This window comes from Phoca vitulina, unplaced genomic scaffold, assembly GCF_004348235.1.
Source record: "Phoca vitulina isolate PV1807 unplaced genomic scaffold, GSC_HSeal_1.0 scaffold23, whole genome shotgun sequence".
NCBI classification, from domain to species: Eukaryota; Metazoa; Chordata; class Mammalia; order Carnivora; family Phocidae; genus Phoca; species Phoca vitulina.
In genome coordinates, this window is record NW_022589726.1 from 26,069,793 (window position 1) to 26,092,544 (window position 22,752).

Genomic DNA, 22,752 nt, shown 5'->3' on the forward strand with positions numbered 1-22,752 from the left:
CTATGATCTTATAATTACTAAATTCAATGTTTTATTACTAAGTTCTCTTTCTAATTGGCCCAGCAGCATTTAAAACTTTCTTTCCCGCCTCCCCCCCAGCATTTACCATCTCTTTGCATATTATACATTAATTTGTTTAGTGTCTTTCTCCCTCCTGCAGGATGTAAGTTGTTATGAGGGCGTAGACCCTGCTTTTTTTTTTAAAGGACTTTTTTTTTTTAAAGATTTTATTTATTTATTTGACAGAGAAATAGAGAGAACAAGTAGGCAGAGTGGCAGGCAGAGGCAGAGGGAGAAGCAGACTCCCCGCTGAGTGGGGAGCCCGACGCAGGACTCAATCCCAGGACCCTGGGATCATGACCTGAGCCGAAGGCAGACACTTAACTGACTGAGCCACCCAGGCGCCCCTAAAGGACTTTTTTTGGGGGGGGTTGCTTTTCACATTTTATTGGCTCAGGGGAGGGGCCTCCTCCATGTCACCGGGGGTGCTCACAAGTTCTTCAGCCACTCCAAGCTTGGGCCCTGGGGGTCCTGGGGGTGGCTGGACACGTCAGGCATGTTCCCATCATCTTGGAGGGGCACTGGATAGTTGTAGGGCGTGGCCTGGTTGATCATGGTGGCATATTTGGTGAAGGGGCTGAGGGTGGGCAGAATTAGAGTGAGGCCCCCTATGGTGAAGGACGCGACCAGCACCGGCTCCTTGGCCCAGGCATCCTTGAGGAAGGTGGCGAGTCTCCCAGCCATCTTGGTCGCAGTGGCCTAAAGGACTTTTTTTTTAAGATTTATTTATCTGTCAGAGAGAGAGAAAGAGAGCACAAACACGGGGAGCGGCAGGCAGAGGGAGAAGCAGGCTCCCCACTGAGCAAGGAGCCTGATGCGGACTGGATCCTAGGACCCCGGGATCATGACCTGAGCCGAAGGCAGACACTTAACCAACTGAATCACCCAGGCATCCCTAGACCCTGGTTTTTGATTCACTCTCTAGAATAGTTCCTGGCATATAATAAGTGATCAATGAATATTTGTTGGGTAAATATCACCAATGTCCTGACAAAATCAATTAGGCAAAAGGTGGAAAACACACTCAACCTGGGTCAACATCAGTCTCTTTTCCGAGAGTCTAAACTTTGGGACCAAGAGAGTCAAGCCAGTCTCTCTGAGCAGATGTAAACTGATCTTCAGTGTGAACAGAGAATAAAACAGATACGTTAGAGAAACTGGGACAAAGAAGATCCTGATAGAATTCAAGTCCCAGGTTCCATTTATCCCAATTATCAGAATGAATTCTATCCTTGGTCTCTATGAAATATCCCAGTATCCTAGTAAATTACCTTTTTTAGCTTAAACTAATAGTTTCTCTATTGCATACTACCAACGGATTCTGCACTAATCGTTCTGTGGTTGAATAGGCTCAAAATAAACATCCTAAAGCCAATGTTCAAAAAAAAAGAGGGTAAAAAGTTAGAGTTACCACTCTAATTCCCAGAATGAACAACATATGTAAATATATGAACCGTGGTTAAGTTACTTTAATGAAAATATGGTGTGACATGAAGGCAAACTCTTTATGATAATATAGGGAAAAGAGCTATTTTCATGTCTTCTCTAAATAAGATTACACACACATTAATTTTAGGTCTAAAGCCACTTTTTGAAAATAAGTTTAGTACTAATTTTACCTCATAATTTTCCTTAGGCCATAGAAAAGTACACCATTGAACAGAGGCTAGCGGAAGAACCTAGCTCCAACAGTGCGATGCAAATTAAGGCTAGAGGGCAAACTAAAATGCATCCTAAATTGGCATTTAGAAATAACAGAGCTCTATCTTAAAGAACAGAGTTCAATAATTATCAACATTACATTTCATGGGTACTTACCAAACAAACGTTGATGGAACAGAAATTTGCCAGCTATTAGTCCTATGAGAATGGCCAGTAGCCATAGAAGCACCTTCAGAATCCTCCAGCCAATTCCTCTAGGGTATTTATTTGTTACAAATGAAAAACAGTTTCCAACAACAATAACATTGGCTTCTGTTTGGCTATGAGAAACTGGGTCCTCCGCAAATATTAAGAAGTTAAAGAAGATCACCAAGTAAGCCACAATCATGCGAGACCAGGGATGCTGGAAATAATAACGAAAGTCTTTACCCATCCTTCAAAACTTCAATTCCGTTGTTGACCTGTAGAAGAAAAGATACATAGGGTGAGAGCAGAAAACCAAATAGTCTTCCTCCACCTTTACCTGTTCAGATTTATAACAGCTCAAGAAAGAGGTATTTAGAAAAGATGCTACCTGCACCTACTTATGGCACCAAGACAAGTCTGAGATCAAGGAAAGTAAATATTGTCTTTCAACGCCATCCAGTCATACCTCTGACCACATGGAGATGTGGGGTAGAAGGAGAACAAAAGAGCAGGGGCAGAAGGGAAATGCAAACACTGTCCAAAATCGGGGTGATGACTGAGATGACCTGTAGAGGTCACCTCCGGAGGAAATGCAGAGCAAAAAAGCAACACAATACTTTTCCTCTTTTAAATAACTATTTTTAGGTTACAATCATAATAGAGAGTCACTTAAAAATGAAAGCAATGTAGGAGTAAACTGAGCACATATTAACAAAATATAAACATCCTCCTCTGCCCATATCCTTCTCCTCACAGTTAGGATCCCCTAATAATTTGGTGGGTATACTCTCAGACCATCTTCTGTACATTGTGAATGGACTTTTATAAAAATGTTCATAGTCCAATCGTCAAGTAGCCTCAACATAGACTAAGTTTTAGGAAATAGCTAAGTCTATGGTACAGTAGTTGCTTACATGCAGGAGCAATTGGACAATTCTGCTTGTGTGAAGTGAGGAAAAGAGGAAGATTTCACAGAGAAGGACATACTCAAGTTCAGGGTTGAAGGATTAGTAGGAATTTTTTTTCCCCAGTGAAGAAGGGAAGAATGCTCAGTCTTGGCATTTGGAAAGGCACAGAGGCATTGCAAAATACATAATATGCCTCCAGCTGTGGGTCCTAACCCGGATGTGCATTCAGAGTACAGAGCTTTTTTAAAATGCTGATGTCCAGACCCACCTCCAAAGTCTTGCTCAGCTCCTCTTTCCTCTTTGGAAGCCAGCCTTCCTACCAAGAACACAAGCCTGCGTGAAGTCCACCAAGCCTGTGACTGGTTGTTATTAAGTCTATCCAATTCTGACACTCAGTTTTGGTGAACCCATTTGGTACTCAGACGAAGCTATATTTCTTTGTTTGCAGCCACAAAGCTGAATAAAAGCTGAGATTTAAAAAATAACAATAAGGGTGGTAATTGCATTGAAATCTGCCAATTCTTTTTTCTTCTTTCTCAATTTGTTTAGAACTGGGAGGGGAAAAAAGGACCCTTACATAGCCTACAGCATGTGACATGCAGGTTCTGTGTTGGATGTCTACGTGAATCATTATCGCATTTTCACCATAACAACCCTCTGAAATACTATCATTATCATTCCCATCATTTTATTTCACAGGGAGGGAACTGAGGCTCACGCAGATTATGTAACTTGCCCAAAGTCGGACACCAGGAGAGCTCTGATCTGAGCTTCTGAAGTCAGTCAGCCCAGTCAACTCCAGGAATTTCCTCGCCTTAGAAGGCAGACCCAGGGCCCAGCCCCAGGGATGTCATCCTTTGACTGCTTTCTGCAGACATATTCTTCTCTAGAGATGATTATAGTAACTCTACAGTGTATACTTCTATAACCCAGGGAAGAAATATGTAAGTGAAAGAACCCTTCACTAATCCCAAGCACTTTGAAAAACTGATAAATTTCCCATTGATAAATATTCTCATTTTACACATGGCTAAAAGCACAAAGATCAAGCCACAAGCCTGAAGTAACTCTAAGTCAATGGAAGACCTGAGAATGGGCTCCAAGGCTCCCAAGTCCTTGTCCAATAGTCTAGGGTGATGAATATCAATTAAACCCACAATCTAAGTTAATGAAGACTTGCTGTCACTATTTTAGAAAAGCAATGTAAACACACAAAAGGACGGGCAGTGTAACTCAGCAAAATGAAGAGTCGCTGTGCCTTGGATTCATAAACCTTCTAAGCAATTTCAAGTCCCTTGTGATCTTTGTGAATACTCTGAAATATCTGTCCCCAGGGGCTGTAGCTCAGATAGCTCAGGAATGGTGACTTTAGAAAGATTTTTTTTTTTCCTAATGTGAGGTTCATCACCTAATACAGCAGTAGTTCGTTCTCAAACCAAAGACAGCAAAGTGGTGAAGAACAAAAATGAGCATCATGCATTTTCATGATATTCAGTATACAAGGATGCCAGAATGGGTTGTCAATTTGGTTTCATGCAACATTTTTAGAAATGTCTAAAGACCACTGCCACAACAGAATACATAGAAATCACCTCAAGGGCAATGAGTCGAAGCAAGGAATCATTTCTAGATGCCTATCAGAATAGGATAGGAGTATCATTTAAGAAGTTAACAGATTTCAGGGTGCCTGGGTGGTTAAGTGCCTGACTCTTGATTTCGGCTCAGGTCAAGATCTCAGAGTGGTGAGATCGAGCCCCCTCCCAGCTCTCCCACTGCCCCCCCCCCCCAGCTCCGGTTGAGATGTGCGGTCAGCCCAGAGTCTGCTTAAGATTCTCTCTCCCTCTGCCCCCTTCCCCAAGTGCATTCTCTCTCTCTCTCCCTAAAAAAAAAGAAAAGAAAAAGAAAAAGTTAACAGGTTTCTATGTTGCTTCTCTTACAAGTGGGCAATTCTGGCTTGACTGCCCCACCGCCTCCCTTCCCCCCACCCACACTCAAGCAAGGCGGCAGGATTTAGAACATTGAATATATAAGGCCTTGATTGTTTTTTTAATAAACGCTTTGTGGAGGGTTAGCATATACTTATTTTACTATTGTTATTTTTAACTTTAGAATCTTGTTTTGTGGGCTATGTAATGTCCACACGTCAAACTGATTTAGAACATTCAAAAAATTTTGGAGACAGCTGTTCGTCTTCGGTATTCATATTTTTCAAGAGAGACAACTACAGTGTTGAGCAACAATCCTGCCCTTGTATAGATCTGAATTCCCACAGGAATCTATGAATGCTACCATCACCCCCATGTTACATGGAAGTAAACAAAGTTGCTGCTTATTTAATTCACGTATCCGGTAAGTGGAAGAACCAGCATTTGAATCCAAATTCATTCCTAGCCCTTGATCTCTCTAATATATCACAAAGCTAGAAATGTTTCTTCCAATAAAACCTTTCCCATCGGGTTTATAGCTTATTCTTTATTTCTCCTAACAGATTCAGTGACTTAGATACTCGCTGAATTATTGGTCTTTCTATTTTATGCCACACGTGGCTGATATTTATTCTTGTTTCGTATGCCAAAGCTGCAGGGTTATCTTCCAGGGGGTCCCAAATTTCAAGCCCACATAATAACTTGAATAAAACTTCTACATATCCCCATTTCCTGATCTCACCCACAAAGTCACCCAAAGCCTGCCTAGTCATCTCGGCCTTTGGTACCATGTATCCAGAGCACCAAAACTGTTTTCACCTCTGTAGTTCACATGAAGCAATATGATCATTCAGTGACTCTCATGTTAATAATCCAGGATTGAGCTTGTTCAAATGGACTATGCACAGTGGATATAATCTGCAAACCCTTTTAATTTTTTTTTCCTTTTAATTTTTTTAAATTCAATTCTGCCACCATAGCTGAGTTTTTATCTTAAATAAATGTGATTTCTCTTTGCGCTTAGTGTATGACAGTAAAATTATGGGCTTATGTGTATGTCTCCTTCACTACGTCATAAGGTGCTCAGGGAAGGGCTGTTCACTTCCGGGCCACAGGACAGGGCCAGGCTCAAAGTGGGCAATCAATGAACATCTACTGGATGCGGTGAGTGCTACACTTAGAAAGAAAAGCCTCCTTGTTGTTCAGGCGAGATGAGAAGGCAGAGCAACCTGCCATTAGCTTCCACTAACAGAGGAAAGGAGAAAAGCACTGGGACCCCAAAACGACCACACTGACTCCGCCAGCAGCCACAATGTGCTCCCACCCGACATCTCATTTCGGCATACCTTCTGCGTTATCACCATTATCGCTAGAGCTAACATCTACTGAGTATTTACCACATACCAGACACTATGCTCAGGAGCTTTTCAAATTGTATTAAATTGCATAGCGGTCCAATGAAGAAAATACTCTTATTTTACCAATTTTGAAACTGAGACCTGGGGCTTGGTAACTTGTACCGAATAACAAAAGTTGTTTATGCCAGGGCCAGGATTCAAATCCAAGCCATGAAGCTTTAACACTCTACACCACACCTTCCCATACATAGACAAATTCCAAAATCTGGCCCGTTACATGTCGGTTAGAAAGTTCCTGAGAATAAAGCTGTCTGATATAAAAGATTCACAGTGCTTGAGGATGAACGAGTCTACTAATACTATTCCAGTGGACCTTGCAAGCATGATCAGAAAGAACTGGTCATGTGACTGATGACAGGATTGCTTGAGTTTTGTTCTTCTTCTCTGAGCATCAGCGTAAGTAGTTGAGTTGATCTGATTGTTCTTATGCAATGCATTACTGATGCTCACTCTGTGATTTTCCAACTATGCCCTCAAACAGCACTGCATCTGAGACCTAGATTAATCCACCCATCCACTTCGCTCTTGTAAGTAATGACATCATTATGTAGATGTTGCTACCAATATCTTGGAAGCCTCTGCTTTTCCACATTATAGCAATGATTGAAGAAGGTGGTAATGACAGGCTCGAATTTTACACAAATCCACAGGTCATCAGTCATGGTTTCTAACTCTAGAAGGACTAATATTTATAGTAGATATTAGGGATCCCACACATTTTACTACAAGTCTTGCATGTCAGCTGATACAAAAGGCTCAGAATGGACAGGAATGCAAAGGAAGAAGGAGAAAGAGGTAAGGATACTCCAGTCAGGAGGACACTGAGCAAAGACAAAGGAGAGACCTTCTGGTAGAGAGGTGCATCTGTAGTTCTGGGTGGCTGGCACACAGAGCCTTTGAGGTATCTTGAGAGAGGTCACAATAATTTGGGGCCAATTCAAGAAAGATCATGCAAAAGTGTTGTTCTGTATTTTACTGAATAGAGAATAGAGAATGAAAAGTTTCAGAACTGAAGAGTGATACAACCGATTGGAACAGAGTTTGGGAAAGATTTCTCTGTCAGCTTAGAAAATGAAAAATTGGTATGAGGCATAATGAACGTGGGGAAACTAAGTTTATAGGCAACTTCAACAGTTTAAGTAAAAGATAATCAGGTCCTAGACTCCGGCAACATAGATGCCCTAATAAATGTTGTAAAAATTTGACTGAAGCAGAGGACCCTCCCTGCCTTCATTACTTATGAGGGCCTTTACAAATAAAGGAAAACACTGAAGGCTTTCAGGAGGGTGAATTCCATTTTTCTCAGCAGGGACCCTGGCCCAGGCAACAGTTCTCACATAATGGCAAATATGATCAAGATGGAGTATATCACCTACATTTTTAAAAATTTATGGATGCATATGGAAAAGTCCTTGATGAACTAATACGCTATGCAAAAGACACTATCACCAGCCAAGCAGAGCATGCTGAATGCACAGTTCTGCTAATGGAGGTCTCAACATCTAGGAAGACCTAACCAGTTACCACAACAGATCATTTCCATTGTGGAGCACTATCCTAAGATAAAAAAATAATCTCTCTAAATTTTTTGAAGCTCCTTAGTATTTATGTCTGAAAATTCACCTGTAATCTCTCTTAGCTCTTATTTAAAGGGTTTTTTAAAGATGACTATGCCAAGTGTATGGACTTTATTTCAAGCATCTTGAATCCAATTTCTTGAAAAAGAATTTTTAAAATTCTTCCTGTACTTCACTTTTTGTGGGATGCACTTAGTGACACATACAGCTGTACTTGGGCAGTTTGGGGCTGTATTTGCACAAGACAAAGTTAAAGTCTATTTTCGTCAATTACCTAGTTCTACTATAGTATTATACACTATATGTAAAGTTCTTTGCAGTTCACAGAACACTTCTTACAATCATTTCATTTAATCTCAAGGATAATCGCTTTTAATTTTTTTAAAAGATTTTATTTGAGAGAGAGAAAGGGAATCAGCAGTGGGGAGGGGCAGAGGGAGAGAGAGAAAGAGAGAAGCAGACTCCCTACTGAGCAGGAAGCCTGATGTGGGGCTTGATCCCAGGACCCAGAGATCATGACCTGAGCCAAATGCAGACACTTAACCAACTGAGCCACCCAGGCACTTGGGATACCTGCTTTTAAAATTGAAGGTCAAAAGGGCAGACACAGTTTTAAACTGTTTAATATTATTTCCTTAAAAGATAAATAAAGATAGCCGCCTATATTTATATCACATTTTACCTCTTAGTGTTTTTAGTGGGCAAAATCACACCATTAGAACGATATTAGAATGATTCAAAGGAATCAGGAACATCTGTTTTTCAGAAGGCAGCCTAGTGTAGTGGGAGGAATATGGTCCAGTTCTACCTGACTGTGACCTACCAGCTCTGTGATCTTGGACAAAGCCCTAACCTCTCTGAGATTCCATTTCTTCACCGGTAAAATCCCAATAAAAGTACCTCCCTCAGAGCACTGTAGTGAAGACTGGAGGAGATTTCATTGTAAAGTGCCTGCTCACTTCCAGGTACTTCCTACCGCGAAGGCCATTTAAAATACAAGTGAGTCATGGTCATTGGTCATTCCCATTAAAAATGAGCATGAAAGTAATATCAACTATACATTACATTGACTGGAAGATTTTATATGTTATTCTCAGAGTTAAAGGATTTTTAATACAACTGTACAAGGTAAAGGATGAATGTTGTCCTTATTTTACAAATATTGAAAATAAGGCTCAGAAAGCTTAAGCTACCTATCCAAATTCATATTTAGAAAGTGATGAAGTCCAGATTTGTTAATTCCATGATAACATTCATCATTCATTTGTTCAATATTTACCAATTGCTTATTTGTGCCAGGCACCGGCTTATGCATGAGGGTTACTAACAGACAACACCCTTGTTGTTTGCATCTTACCATCTCATTGAGGGAAAGAGACATTAAGCAGAAAAAAAAACCAGGATCGATAATATTTTAGAAAAGTATAAGTTGATGGAGAAAGTTAATAGGGAATGTCAGGAGGGAGGTAAGTTGGAAGAGGCCCCACTATAAGAGGACATTTGAAAAGAGACCTGAAAGAAGGGAGGGAGGCAAGCAGGTATCTGGGAAACAGTGATCCAGATACAGAGAACAAAACCTTGCAAAGACCTGTGCTGAGTGCATGATTAGTGAATTTAAGGAACAGCAAAGAAACTATTATGACTGGATAGGGGTGGGTGCAGACCTCATCAGGTCTGCAAGGAAGCATCCCATTGTGATGTGGCCTGTCAGGATCTGGCCTTAAGGCCATCGTGTGCATGTGGGCTTTCACCCTGTGTGAGATTGGAAGCCGGAGAGTGGCCCTTGTGGCTTACAGGTCAGAGGGGCCACTCTGTCTAATGGTTGGAAATGTATGAACTTCTAGAAAGATTTAAAAGGAAGAGCTGAGGGGTGCCTGGGTGGCTCAGTTGGTTAAGCGTCTGCCTTTGGCTCAGGTCATGATCCCAGGGTCCTGGGATGGAGCCCCATGTCTTTGAGCAGGGAGCCTGCTTCTCCCTCTCCCTGTGCCTCTCCCCCTGCTTGTGCACTCTCTCTCTGACAAATAAATAAATAAAATCTTTTAAATACATAAATAAAGGAAGAGCTGACAAGAGTTACGTGATGGAGTGGATGTGGACATGGCCTGGCAAAAGCCAGAATGGACCTGCCATTTCCTGAGATGAACACCATTGAAGTAGACATGGACAACAGAATAAAAATTAACATTTTTTGAGTGCTTTTTATGGGTCAGGCAAGCGCTTTTCATTCAGTACCTCAATTAGTCCTTATACCAACCCTTTGGACTTACCAATGAAGAAATAGAGACTCAGAAAGGTTATAATCTGCCCAAAGTCATACAGCTGCCAACTGGCAGAAACAGCAGAAGTATCTCTGTATGACCCCAAAGTCAATACTCTTAATAACTACTATGTTCCCTACACTGAGAAGTATAAAATACAGAATAAAGTTCCAATGGGAAGGAAGAAGGGGCATGAGGAAGCAGTTAAGTACTAGGTGATGACTTGCACCTGGTAGGCACTCAACAAATATTTGCTGATGAATTAATAAATGTAAAAAAAAAAAAAGTATGGATCATGGTTGGATAACAGACCAGCTCTGGATAAGAAAAAAAAAACACTGAAGATTCCATTCCAGGGAGAACAGACTCTGGATAATGGGATATTCAAGTCTGTAAAAGGAGAAATGGCAGAAAGACGGAGAAACGAAATACATATTTGCCTGGACCAGCCCTGAGGTAAGGATTAGTCTTGGTATATTATTTTGAAATGTTAGGTGAAAAGGCAGGCATGAGGAGGTGACATAGAGCATTTTACATAATGTGAATGGTTAATACAGGTTTTAAAAATACAAATAACAATAATAACAGAAATAAAGTAGGAACTTTTTGCTTTTAGTCCAATACAAGAGACCACACAGCCTTTTAAATAAAAAGCAACCTTTTAAGTCAATCAATGAAACCACCATAAGTGGCTTTGCATAGATACCAGGATAGTATTTGTGGTACCCTTGCTAAATTAGAGGATTGCATCCATAAATCACTTCCCAGACTTTCTCTTCACATTGTTTCAACCTTTAAGTGATTTTCTTCCCTCGTTCTTTTTTTTTTTTTTTTCTTCCCTCGTTCTTAACCTGCAGTCTTTGGGATAACAAAATACTAAACCATGCAAGTTTTTAAAACAGAGAAGCTGAAGCAAAGTTAGGTCTGGGGTTCTCTCCTAACAAAGACATTAGTTAACTTTTCATTAAAATGGCAAAGTATTTACGAGTCCTTTCATGTTATAAAGTTGAAAAATATTCACCAATGAATTCTTTACAAATGTTTAGACCTCATTTTCAGTGATATCTGTTTATGATAAAGAATCTCAACACACACCAAAGAAAGTAACAGTGAATGAATAAAATAAAATTCATTCATATCTGAAATTATTTTTTTAAGTGGTTGGCAGTTTAAAGGGGCAAATTAAATAAAACAGACAAGTATTGGTTTCTGAGCACAAGGATCCAATGGAGGTGGAATGGGGGTAGGGATAAATACCTGAGCCAAAATTTCAAAATCCATAATTACTTTAAAACTACTCACATTGAGGGGGCAAGGGGTGTTAGAAAGTATGGCATGGCAAAAAATTCAATACAACAAAAATAGTTTTTACAGAGCTTCTACTACTCTTTATATTCAATAAATTGGAAGAACTTTTTTCTTCCTAGAAGTCCTATGGATTTCAAACAATATATCATTTATAACTAGGGGTAAATGCATTTATTCAACATACTTTCTTTTGGTTCATTAGACACATAAATACTAAAATAAGCATGTGATGTTTACTACCATCTTACACACACACACACACACACACACACACACACAGTTCATTGTTCCACAGAGGGTAGAATGAATAATGGCAGCCCAATGTTATCACATGGGTCTAACACACTTGTGGGCCTATGGCATTTTCAAAAACAGGAATCGACAAATAGCTTTGTTTAGTCACGATAAAGTTAGTAAACACTTAAGTTTTCTTTTTGGGTTTTTTTGTTTTTAAGGAGAGCACCCCTGAACGGCAACCTGTTAATTTAATTAACAAACAATACGTGGGGCTTCTTACAGTGTTCCCATCCCAGGAATCAGTCAAGCGAGGAAAGTTCAAGGTCTGTCCTGGCAATGTCCCTCACCACCCTCGGAGCCCCGGAGTTTGAGGGTTCCTCACCGCGAGCCTTCCACCTAGGAGTCTCAACGGCCTTTCGCAGAACGGTCCCCCTCCCTGACACTTTACCCTGCCTCGCTCGCTGCATGCCACCCTCGGGAACCGAGGCGAGGCGCGGGGGGAACTGGGGGCCGGGGGCCGCGGCCGCACTCGCGGGCAGGGACGAGGAGGCAGCCGGGCTCGCAGGGCTCCAGGCGGCGGGGGAGGCGCGCCCAGCGCCCGGGCCCGCGTACTCACCGGTTGGGGCCGCGCGGGCGTGGGGTGTCTTCCAACACCGGAGACCCGGGCGAGCACAGCCCTCCGCCGCGCCGGCGGCCTCGCTGGGAAGCGCGGCGAGACGGGCCGGCGGCGTCGCTGCCGCCGCTGCTGTCACCGAGCTATAAATACCGGCTCGGCCCACACTCGCCGCCGCCTACGCCGGGCGCCCTCCGCAAAGTCCGCCGGCCGCGGACCCGGCAGCCGGAGCGCAAGGGCGACGGCGCCGCGCAGGTGACCGCGATGGCTCCAGCTGTTCGGCAGCCTCCGCAGCTGGAGGCATGGCCTCCCGCCGCCCCCGCCCTCCCGCTCCCTCCCCGCCCTCCTGCGCGGCGGGCCGACTCCAGCCCGCGGGCCGCGCGCGCCGCGCCGCGCCGAGCCCGCCCCGGCCGGGCCCGCCTCTGCAGAGCCGGCGGCTGCAGGCTGGGGACCACTTGGGAAGCGGCGGAGGTGGGGGCGGGGGAGGTGGGGTGGAGGCCGGAGGGGGGAGGGCGCGGTCCGGCTACAGGCTAGCCTGTCAGCAGCAGTCCCTCCGTCCTGGGGGAATCCGCAGACTTCTTGTAAAATCCACCATCCTGCAGGAGACCAATGAGGTTCCCCGGTAGAATAGCCTCAAAAGAACCGCAAACTTTCTAATGCAGTCTCAGGTCATAGAGCATCCTTTCTGCTTTTATCAGTCGGTGGTGTGGAGGTGGGGTGGGAAGGGACCGCCCGCGAGGACAGAAGTCTTACACTTACTTTCCAGCCTGCCCGGTCTGCCTCACACATACCCACGCAAATATAGTCACATTTGCACACATATCTGTAAGCACGCACACATTCATACACTCTTAGAAATGGACAAATATATGTACACATGCATACATATCCATACCCACATATATAAGCCCACACATACACTCATACATACACACGTTTATGCATACATATACCAGAAGCACACACACGTGCAATCTTTAGCATTTTCCAAGCTAGAAGCTCTCAGGAGCCTATCATTCTGTAGCTCTCAAATGGTTTATCTGCATCATGGTGGAGGAAGACCTTTGACCACATTTGACCAATTCCTGTCTTCTTGATGTAACCTCTTTTCTGTCATGTAGGTGTGTGGCCTTTGTTTTCTTCCACCCCTAAGAACAACTGCTACCTTAGTTTACCAGCTGCTTATAATGTATTAAAGTTTGCTGTCCAGCATACTGATGCTCTGTGCTAAATGGGAGTGATCCCTAGTTGGTATCGTCAGATGGAAAATGGGATCCTTCCTATATGCCTACAGTAGCAAACTTATGAGGAGAAAAATAGCCTCTCTCCTGGGTGGCAGCATGATTCAGGAATGCACTGAGTAGCGAGAGGAAGAGCTGAGGTGTCAGCAGATTTTGAGATGGGGCAGAGAGGGCCACTCCCAAGGCCGCTATGTAGCTAATCTACACATGCGTAACTGGGAGTCCACTGCCAGGCTTCTCACTAGCTTTGACATCTGTTCTAGCTTCTAAGAATGACCACATGTATCTACAGTACAGTCATAGTTTGTGATCATCTTACGGAACTCTTAACGTGGTAAGATTCTCCTTAGTGAAGCTTTCACAGGCTTTCCCAGACAGAGCTGTTTCCTATACTAGCCCTTTGCACATTTTACAATGACACTTCTTACACTGGCTGTACCTTTTTGCAATGTCTTTTTCTCCCCCACCAAGCTATGAACTCTTTGAAGGCAGAGACAAAATCTTACTCACCAGTGCATCCTCAACCCCTAATGTAGTGAATTATAAAAATGGCTCAATAAATAGTAGATTAATTCCACAGGCTATTAGAGTCTACTGTGTTTTTATAATTATCATCGGGATTATTTTCCAAAGGATTATTAAACTGTGTAGCTTTTCTAACATGCGTTCCATGTGCTATATTTTCCTTGTATCCTCATTTAAAGCAAGGAGTCTTCAGTCTGTTGAAACTGGAAAATATTAAAGCTTCACAAATTATGCAGCATAATACTGATGTGTATGGCTTGTTAAACAGCATCCCTCCCCCCCCAAAAAAAAACTCAGAAGAAAACAAAACAGAAGGCCCTTTTCCATCATTGAAAGTCTGTAAAACATAGTGTATTTCAGAGGATAGTGGGGTACAAATCCATAAGCAGCTTCTCTTCTGTCTAGTTGAGAGAGAGCACTCCCTCCACAATCAGTTGACTTATGTGGTGTCTACTAGAATGAACTTAAGTTCATCAGAACTGAAATGTCTGCCCTCAGTTACATGGTGTTTACCTTACCTTTGGATCCCTGTCTTCTTAACATATGATCTCGCTTTCTTTAATAATAATTTCAAGAATAAGCTCAACCAGTGCTTACTCTTTGCTCTTAGTAGAGAGATCTCAAGGTTTAAAGAATATAACTCTCCAGGACCACTTCAGGGCAAAATACTGAAATGACCAAGATTTTCTTCAACTATCCATGCTCCCTTTTTACCACTGACCGAGAAGCTTGTGCCTTTTGTTTTGTGAGCCAGCCAGGATCTCCAGTCCAGCCCTATTTACAGACCAGGCAAGGGAATGGCCTCTGCACTTAATCTTTGTCACAATAACATGTAGTGATAAAAGCTCACCTTTTTGAAGGCTTGTCCTCTACCGGTCCACTCCATGTATCCAAATGTTGAATCTCTGCAATAGATCTGTGAGATAACTGTTATGAGTATCACTTGCGTGTTTACCTTTGAGGAAAGAGACACATGAAGACTGAGTAGTTCATGCAAGACCTCATGACCAGCCGGAGTGGTGGAGTAAGGACCAGGAGGTTGGCAGTGAGACTTGCTAATCCACTTTTAGCTCTATCTTATATTTCCTCCCCATGTACCAGGAAAGGGAGGTGGGTTTTACAGTTAGAAGACCCAGAATAGGGATTATTGGTGTGAATTCTGTTCCATCACAACCCTAACTACAACTCCTATAACATTTCAATAAGAATCCCTAGATCTCCCTTTCTTCACCATTGAAGTGGTGAGATATTAGATCTAGATATGGACGTAGGGGCCCAACACAGGTCATTTGGCCTGTTCAAGGACAGATCGACTCAGGATTAGGCTATTGTGCTTCCCATTCTGCAATCTCTTCCTATCACAGTCACAACCACACAGGCCTGTTGGGAGATTTAAATGTCCTAACGTGTGTAAGATACCTATACAGTGTCAAGTACATAATAGGTGGTCCATAAAGATCATTCTTCCTTCCCATTGATGTTCTAAGAAAACTTTTCTCAGGGCCAAAATCTATTGGTCTGGTACACAGATGGTGATTGCTTACTCACAGAAATTAGCCATTTCTCTAGTGTTGACCAGCAGTGTTAGAAACGGTATGGATAGAAGCCTCAGGAAGAAACCGAGATGGCAGAGCTTCATATCTCCCACTCAACCTATCCATACTGTAATCCAAACAATCTTTTTTTTCCATTTATCTTCCATAGAGGAGATCAGCAAATTTGCCACAGCTTCAGACAGTGTCAGGACAATGATAGGAAACTCTCAAATCACACTATCCAATCATCTGCCCTACTCCACCTCCACGTACAAAGTCAACCCTGCGGACAGGCTTAAAAATGGGTCTTGTTTAAATAGAATTCCTTTGTAAAATCTGACCCCAAAGTGCAGAAATCAGAAGTAACCACATGAGCTGATGTATGTTCACCTCACATATCCCAGTAGGTTAGTAATACAGTTATACTCTGTGTTTTTTAAAAAGAAAAAGACAAGTTCAATATACATTTCAAAAATAGGTGAAAATGATGATTATGACCAAACTGTATCCTTCTCTAAATGGCAAAAGGAAGCGATAGCCAGAAGTATCAGTAATCTCTACCAAGTCTATCAGGAAAACTTTCATCAGTGATTTGGTGGACTCTAAGCAAAACTATTTTTAACTTCCAATAGGTCAATCGGGATGATGCTAATTGCACACTCCAAATATAAACAGCATAATTTCCTTATTGCCGAGGATGCATGAATAGAAATTTGAACATAATTACCTTCTGGTATTTGAAGGCCAGTGACTTACTCTCAGCATTTGCCTCAACAGTCCTAACTGCAAATGTCCGGTTCCATTGTACCCAGTGTGGACTAATATATTTCAGTCCATATGTCCTGAATTTTTCTTGGGAAGAGATGCTCATCGCATGTCTGCTGCTTGGAATATTAGATCCCAAGCCCCAGAATCCTGGTTCAGCCACACACCTCGTGGCAATGTGACAGTAAGCAAATTACCGAACGTCTCTGTAAATTAGCAACACACGCCTCACAGGGTGTTAGAGGGATTAAATAATGTGTGTTACCCTTTTAACATTTGGTCTGTCCATGTTAAGTTCTCCATAAAGGTTCTTTTTACTATCATTGCTCTTCATCTCATCTCTGCCTTCTAATATTCTACATGTCCCACAATTTCTTTCACCAAAGGACCAATTCACCTGGCCTTCCCTTTACCCTGTAAGTGGCTGGACAAAGAGCTTTTTCTGTACAGTTTCTAAAGCAAAGGAGTCAAGCAAAGAGAGGATGAGAGTCGTAGCAGAAGTTGAGCCGTCACCTGCTTGGTGGCCAAGATCACCCCTGATTCATATACAGTCCTGAAGAATCCACATAAATGCAATAGTTCCTTCAAAGAGCCCTTCCTCTTATGATGATAGAGAGGGGCAACTGTTTCACTGCCCACTCCCTTCAGTTCCTTCTTGTTTTCTCCTCTGCCCCCCAACCCTCTCTTACACACACCGAGACCCTAAAGACTGGCCAGTGCCTCACTCCCAGGCGGTAGTGACTGCTTGAGACTAGTGATGATTTCATCCACAGGAATGTGACTGTTGGTTTTAAATGGCAAATCTGCCTTTGGACAGTTTTGAGCTGACCTTTTCCTTTCTGCCTGCTTGGTTTCTCCTAAAACAAATGGTCTTTTTCCTCCTTCAAGCTGTTTCCAACAGACCCACTTAGACTGGTTTGATAGACCCAGCCCAAGGGGAGGGGGCTTGATTCGAGGGAACACAAAAATATATTGGCCTTCCGGAGCTCCTGATTTCATTTAAAAGTACCAAATACGCCGCCCAATCAATAAACATATCCAAAGCAACTAGATCATCAAAGCACTGCAAGGTGCTGAGGTTTCAAAGATAAATACAGTGTGTCTGCTTCCTCAGGAAACTCATGATCTAAATGAGCAGACAAGAAATGGCTTCTAATCACCATAAATAGTAATACAAGGGACATATGACTGGGGCCAAATGCATTTTACTGACCATAAGGGCTATAGAAATTTGTAAAGGAGAAATAAAACTGTCCTTAGGAGTTGCTGGAGAAGACCAGATGGAAGAAGAAGCTTGAGGCAAACAATGAAGGATAAGGAGAATTTAGACAAGCGGCAAAGAGAGAAAGAAATTCCAGGCAAATGGGACAGCCCAGAACAGTGCTCATTACCTGGAAGGTTTGCAACAACTAAATGTTGAAGCAGGAGAGAAAGACAGGGAAGAGGGTAGCAGAGAAAGCAGGGAGAGGGGCTGAAGAGAAGGAGCTGGAGGGGGGAGGAGGAGGAGAAGGACTGCTAAGGTCCCTTCATAGGATCAGGGGGTAGGGGACAGTGAAATATGTCATTTGGGGAAGTAGGGAAAGCCAGGTTGTTGGGAAGGGTCTTCTAAGTTCCAGCCCTTTTAGCAGTAAAGGGGGTGGGGGCAGGTAGACAGGCTAAGCAGGAGTAAAGGGAAGGTCAGAGAAATACTTGACACCAGGAATTTTAAATTATAAGAAATGAAAATTATTTCCTGTTGTATTTGAAGAGAACGGTAGTATTTTCATGTAGCCATGAAATGAGAAGCAGTAAGCCTCACCCTCCACTCCAGCAGACTGGAAAGGCTGCTCTCCCGGCCTCCCTCATGGATTAGAGGGAGCAAGTCTCCCGAACTTCCACCTCCCTGGTTCATAGGAAGAAATAAGGAAGGGGCTTGGACTGCTTTCTTTCAGTGTCTGGGTCCCCTCCTCCACCATAGCTGCTCAGCTTGGAGGCCTGCCTGGCCCACTCCTCTGAGTTTTAAGATGTCATTTAGTTTCACAGACAGGATCATCTGCTCCAAATTAGCACTCATAGCTGTTAGGTGTTACAATCCTTAACTTCATAATATTGTGGACTAATGGACCATCCTCCTACCCACAAGGAAGCAAATATCTCCTGTACTCACTGTATTCGTTTCTTAGGCTACCAGAACAAATTGCCACAAACAGTAGCTTACAACAACAGAAATGTCTTTTCTCACAGTTCTGGGCGTCAGAAGTCTGAAATCTCTGGGCCAGCAGGGCTATGTTCTGAGGGCTCTGGGAGAGAAGCCTTCCTTGCCTCTTTCAGCTTCTGGTGGCTCCTGCTGTTCCTCAGCTTAAAGATGCCTCACTCCAATCTCTACCTCCACCTTCACATCATCTTCTCTTCCATGTCTCTGAGTGTCCAAATTTCCATCACCCTTCTCTTATAAAGACACCAGTCATCGGAGTTAGGACCCACCCCATATCCAGGATGATTTCATCTCAAGGTCCTTAACTAGTTATATCTACAAAGACCCTATTTCCAAATGAAATCAAATTCTGAAGTTCTGGGTGGACATGAATTTGGGCGGGGAGGGGGGACACTGTTCAAGCTACTCTATTTATATTTGTAAATAAGCAAGTATCCCCTGTCTAAATGTTATAATTTTACTTACGGCAGTGGGTTATTCCTTCCACATAGGATCAAAATACACTGGAGAAGTCGTTTACTTAATGACAAAGATTATTTTTGGTAAATATCCCTTCAAATGGTATTACCCAAATCTCTCACATCCAGACTCCAGCCTTGCACAACACAGGGTACTTATTTTGCTTTCCTTTGTGGAGGTACATCAAGCCTCTAAATGCCAGGGTATTGCCTGTTATTGAAGCTTCCATTCCAAAATGCAAAACCATCATTTTCAGGAAGCTCTTCTGGGTCAGACACTTTCAAGTGCTGGCCTTATTGTGGTGAAAGCCACAAAGCCTCTGCTCCCACACGGATTATTCTAAGTGAGTATACAGATGGTAAACACAAAAATGCATAATGATAGGATTTCAGACGGTGAGATGTTTGATTAAGAAAAGTAAGTAGAATTACAGCATCAAAAAAAGAAATGGGTCAAAATTTTAGAAAGGGTGGCCAAGGTGAGCTTCTTTCATGGGACATTTGGGCAGAATAATTAAGTTAGCTCTAGCTGTCACAACCTTGTATCTATTGCCTCTACTGTATTTTTGCTAGAGGTGCTAAATAGGACACGTGTTGCATTCAACATTACCATCCTATAATATAACCACAGTTCTTTATGTCAAAGGGTATTCCAGTCATTGCGTTGCCAACCAGCCACAGCCTGACGCATCCGTCGTGAAGCCATTCACAGTTACTGCACCCCAGGCACATACAGGAAATACACAGACCAAAATCCCAGGGTCATGTCACTCTACTAGGATGGGGCTTGCATTCCAGCATTAGACCTGAAAACAGAAAACTCAGGCTTGATCCTCAGTTCTAACTCTCACTCCTTCCTTACCTTTAACCAATCACTTTACGGTTCTAGGCCTCAGTTTCCAAGTCTATAAAGTAAGGAAATTGGACTAGATAATCGCCAAATGCCCTTCTGACGGAAGCACTCTACTGTTTGAGTGTAGGCAGCAACCTGACTTACCATAGCTAAGGAGACATGTTGAATGCGATTCTAAGTCGGGCAACCATCAGTATCCCTGGAATCATGAGCAGAAAACAACAGCAGGGATCCTAGATGCTGGGGTCTGCAGTGAGAGGGGTGGTTTCACGGCTGGAAGATGAAGTTATCAATTCTGAAGCAGAGGCCCCAGTGGCAAATGGAAATATGGGGGCGAGATCTAGCTTCAGGGGATACTGAGCTGCCAAAACACAACAGGGAATTCAAGGGCTTCACAAAAATTGAATTAAGGCATGTGAAACACTTAGAAGAGTGCCTGACACAGTCAAACTCAATAGATAAGGCCGTTGTTATTATTGGTTTGTCCCAGAAGAACTGGATTCCACTTAGAAAGCCAGGGTAAAATAACTAGACAGACATGGCAAGACCTGGCTAGGAAAGCAGCTACTTGGTAAGGCATGCTGGTACCTGCTACATACTCCAAGCTAGTCCCCACCCACCATAGGTGCAAACGCCGATTTCTGGCTTGGGCAATTAAGTGGATGATGATGAGTTTCAGTGAAATAAAAAATGTAAGTCTTTGCAGGCTTTGAAGGACAACAACACTTTGGATTCAGACAATGGTAGGTCTGAGCTATCCAGGGAAAGATGGTAGACATTTCCCTACAGTAGGTAGTCATAACTACAGATCTAGAACTTAGGCGAGAAGCTAGAGCTGGAATAACAGATGTGTCAGTCACAGCATCCATGATGAGTCAGTGTTTCCAAAGTGTGGTCTCCAGACCATCTGTGTTACAGTAAACTAAGGTGGGCGTTAAGAGCAAATTTCAGAATCCACTTACTGAATCAAAATCTCCCGCAGTAGGGTTTAGTAACCTCCATTTTAATAGGCTCCTGAGTGATTCTTATGCACATTTAAGTTGGAGAAATGCAGGTAGAGGGAATTTTTGATGTTGTGGACTCTACAGATAACGTTGTGTAAGGAGAAAAGGCAGCCAGGGAAGCCTTGATGATATGGCGCAGTGGTACCTGGTATCCAGTCACTTCATACCACTTACTCAGTAGGGTTCAACCTAGACTTCACATTAAGATAATCTGACACTTGCGGCCCAACCCAGGCCAATGAAATTGGCATCTCTTAGGGGGAATGAGGTAGCCCTTTCCCTCCAGAGTCCCAAAGAGCTGCCCTACACCAAAGCTTGCAAATGGGGGGGTGGGGGGGAGGGAGGGGCAGTTTGGCCTGTGGATTATTTTCTTTGACTTTCTCACGACTTTAGAATTTTAATTTAGTTGTAAATATTTAAAAACCAGTACGTTTCACATTTAAAACAATTTTAATGTGTAACTTCTCATGAAAATTTGAAGAACGGGCCTTGCTGGGCCTACATTCTTGAATTGCAAAATGGCTGCTCCAACTAGGCCCTTTGCAGATTTCTAGGTTACCCACCGGGGCAGGGCCTCTGAAAGCATTTGAGGCCTCTGATGCACACTACCAGGGGGCTTTATTGTCTCAGCTGCCCTCACACCCTCCCTGCGTCCCAGTCTCCACACCAGTCTCTCTTGTCACAGATCCTGTTGAAGAACAAAAATCCAACTGAGTAAATCTGAAGATCCAATTGGCTTTATTAAGCAATTCATGAATTAGGTAGCATCCCATCCAGCAAGTAGAAGGGAGTTCTGAGGAATTATACAAAATGGAAGGTTTTTAAAGGAAGGAAAGTGGGGCAAGGAAGTTATTAACAAAAGAAAAGGATTGTTCCAGGCAAGGTCACCTCCCCTTAGTGGGAAGGCCAGGGGGGTCTTCCTTGGTGGATTACCTCCTCTTCCTTTGGGGGAGGAGGAAGGAGAGGCCCATGTGACAGATTACCCCATTGGTGCTGACCAGAAAATTCCTGACGGACCAGCGAAGACCACATTTCTGAAGGAGGTTGAAAACAGCAAGTAGGTTAAATATTAAGCCCCAGTGTGGTAGCTCAGCCTGGCATAAGTAACTCCATCATGGGTCTGTGGTTTTCTTTGTAATCCGAAAGTGCCCCTCAGCATGGCACATAGTTCGGGGAAACCATGTGAGACAGGCCCCAGTTTGTCTGCTGGATTTATCCTGTGGTTCCAGAGCCCATTTCTTGGAGCCATGGTTGCCCATGTCTCAGGGCACATGGAGAGAACCACTGCAGCTGCCGGGAGCAGCACTCCCCCCTGCAGCAGCACACACCCCTGCCAAGGTGCCCTCTGGCGCTAACACAGATACTGCTGCATTCTACCTACAGGGCTAGGTCCTTCTCCAACCACATCTCAGCTGGACAGCAGGGTTCCCCAGAACGAGCTCCAGCAAGCTCCTCACCTCAGTGAAATCACCCTTTTTTGGGAGGGAGCAGCACAGGCTTGTTTGACCAGAATGCTTCCCTAGGTCTGTGGAAGGCAGGATTCTAAATGTCAATTCGATGGACTTATTTGAGGAGAAGAATTTGAGTAGTGTGCCCCTCCCTGTAATAACGAACTTCCTCATGTCTGTGCCGTTTCCCTTACATCCACAAACCTTAGCTAATGGGTTGATCACTATTTTTGAAAAATCAATGCCAGACATTTGCATCTATTTCACAGTGTTTTAGTGCTCTGAGAATGTATATATGAATGTAAGTAATTTGTCACTTAAAACTGCAAAGCTGGCGCAGAATGTTTCTTACCTGCAGTAATAGGAAAACAACTGGAATTAGCACTTGAACTGATTTGGAAGGTACTCCAATTAATTCACTATCAGCATACAAACATTTTTTTTTAACACACATAATTTTTTTTTTAAGATTTTATTTATTTATTTGACAGAGAAAGACACAGCGATAGAGGGAACACAAGCAGGGGGAGTGGGAGAGGGAGAAGCAGGCTTCCCGCCGAGCAGGGAGCCCGATGCG

The 22,752-nt window shown here is 43.1% G+C and overlaps 2 protein-coding genes across 3 annotated transcripts in view; both read right to left on the reverse strand.

The window, feature by feature from the left end:
* The window catches only part of TMEM117 (transmembrane protein 117), a 453,511-nt gene extending 441,071 nt beyond the window's left edge, over positions 1-12,440 (reverse strand). The window contains exons 1-2 of one of the 2 annotated variants that reach the window (XM_032420498.1): positions 12,156-12,440; positions 1,879-2,183 (exon numbers count right to left, since the gene is read on the reverse strand). In XM_032420498.1, the coding sequence (XP_032276389.1) occupies positions 1,879-2,155 (277 nt within the window). In that variant the 5' untranslated portion in view covers positions 2,156-2,183; positions 12,156-12,440. Of the gene's footprint in view, positions 1-1,878; positions 2,184-12,155 lie in introns of those variants that run through there. The other variant, XM_032420499.1, reaches the window with a different exon arrangement.
* On the reverse strand, positions 427-805 carry LOC116642256 (NADH dehydrogenase [ubiquinone] 1 alpha subcomplex subunit 3-like). The gene has a single exon (XM_032420503.1). The coding sequence runs from the start codon at positions 742-744 to the stop codon at positions 490-492; it is 255 nt and encodes an 84-aa protein (XP_032276394.1). The 5' UTR covers positions 745-805; the 3' UTR covers positions 427-489.
* Positions 12,441-22,752: the final 10,312 nt, after the last annotated feature.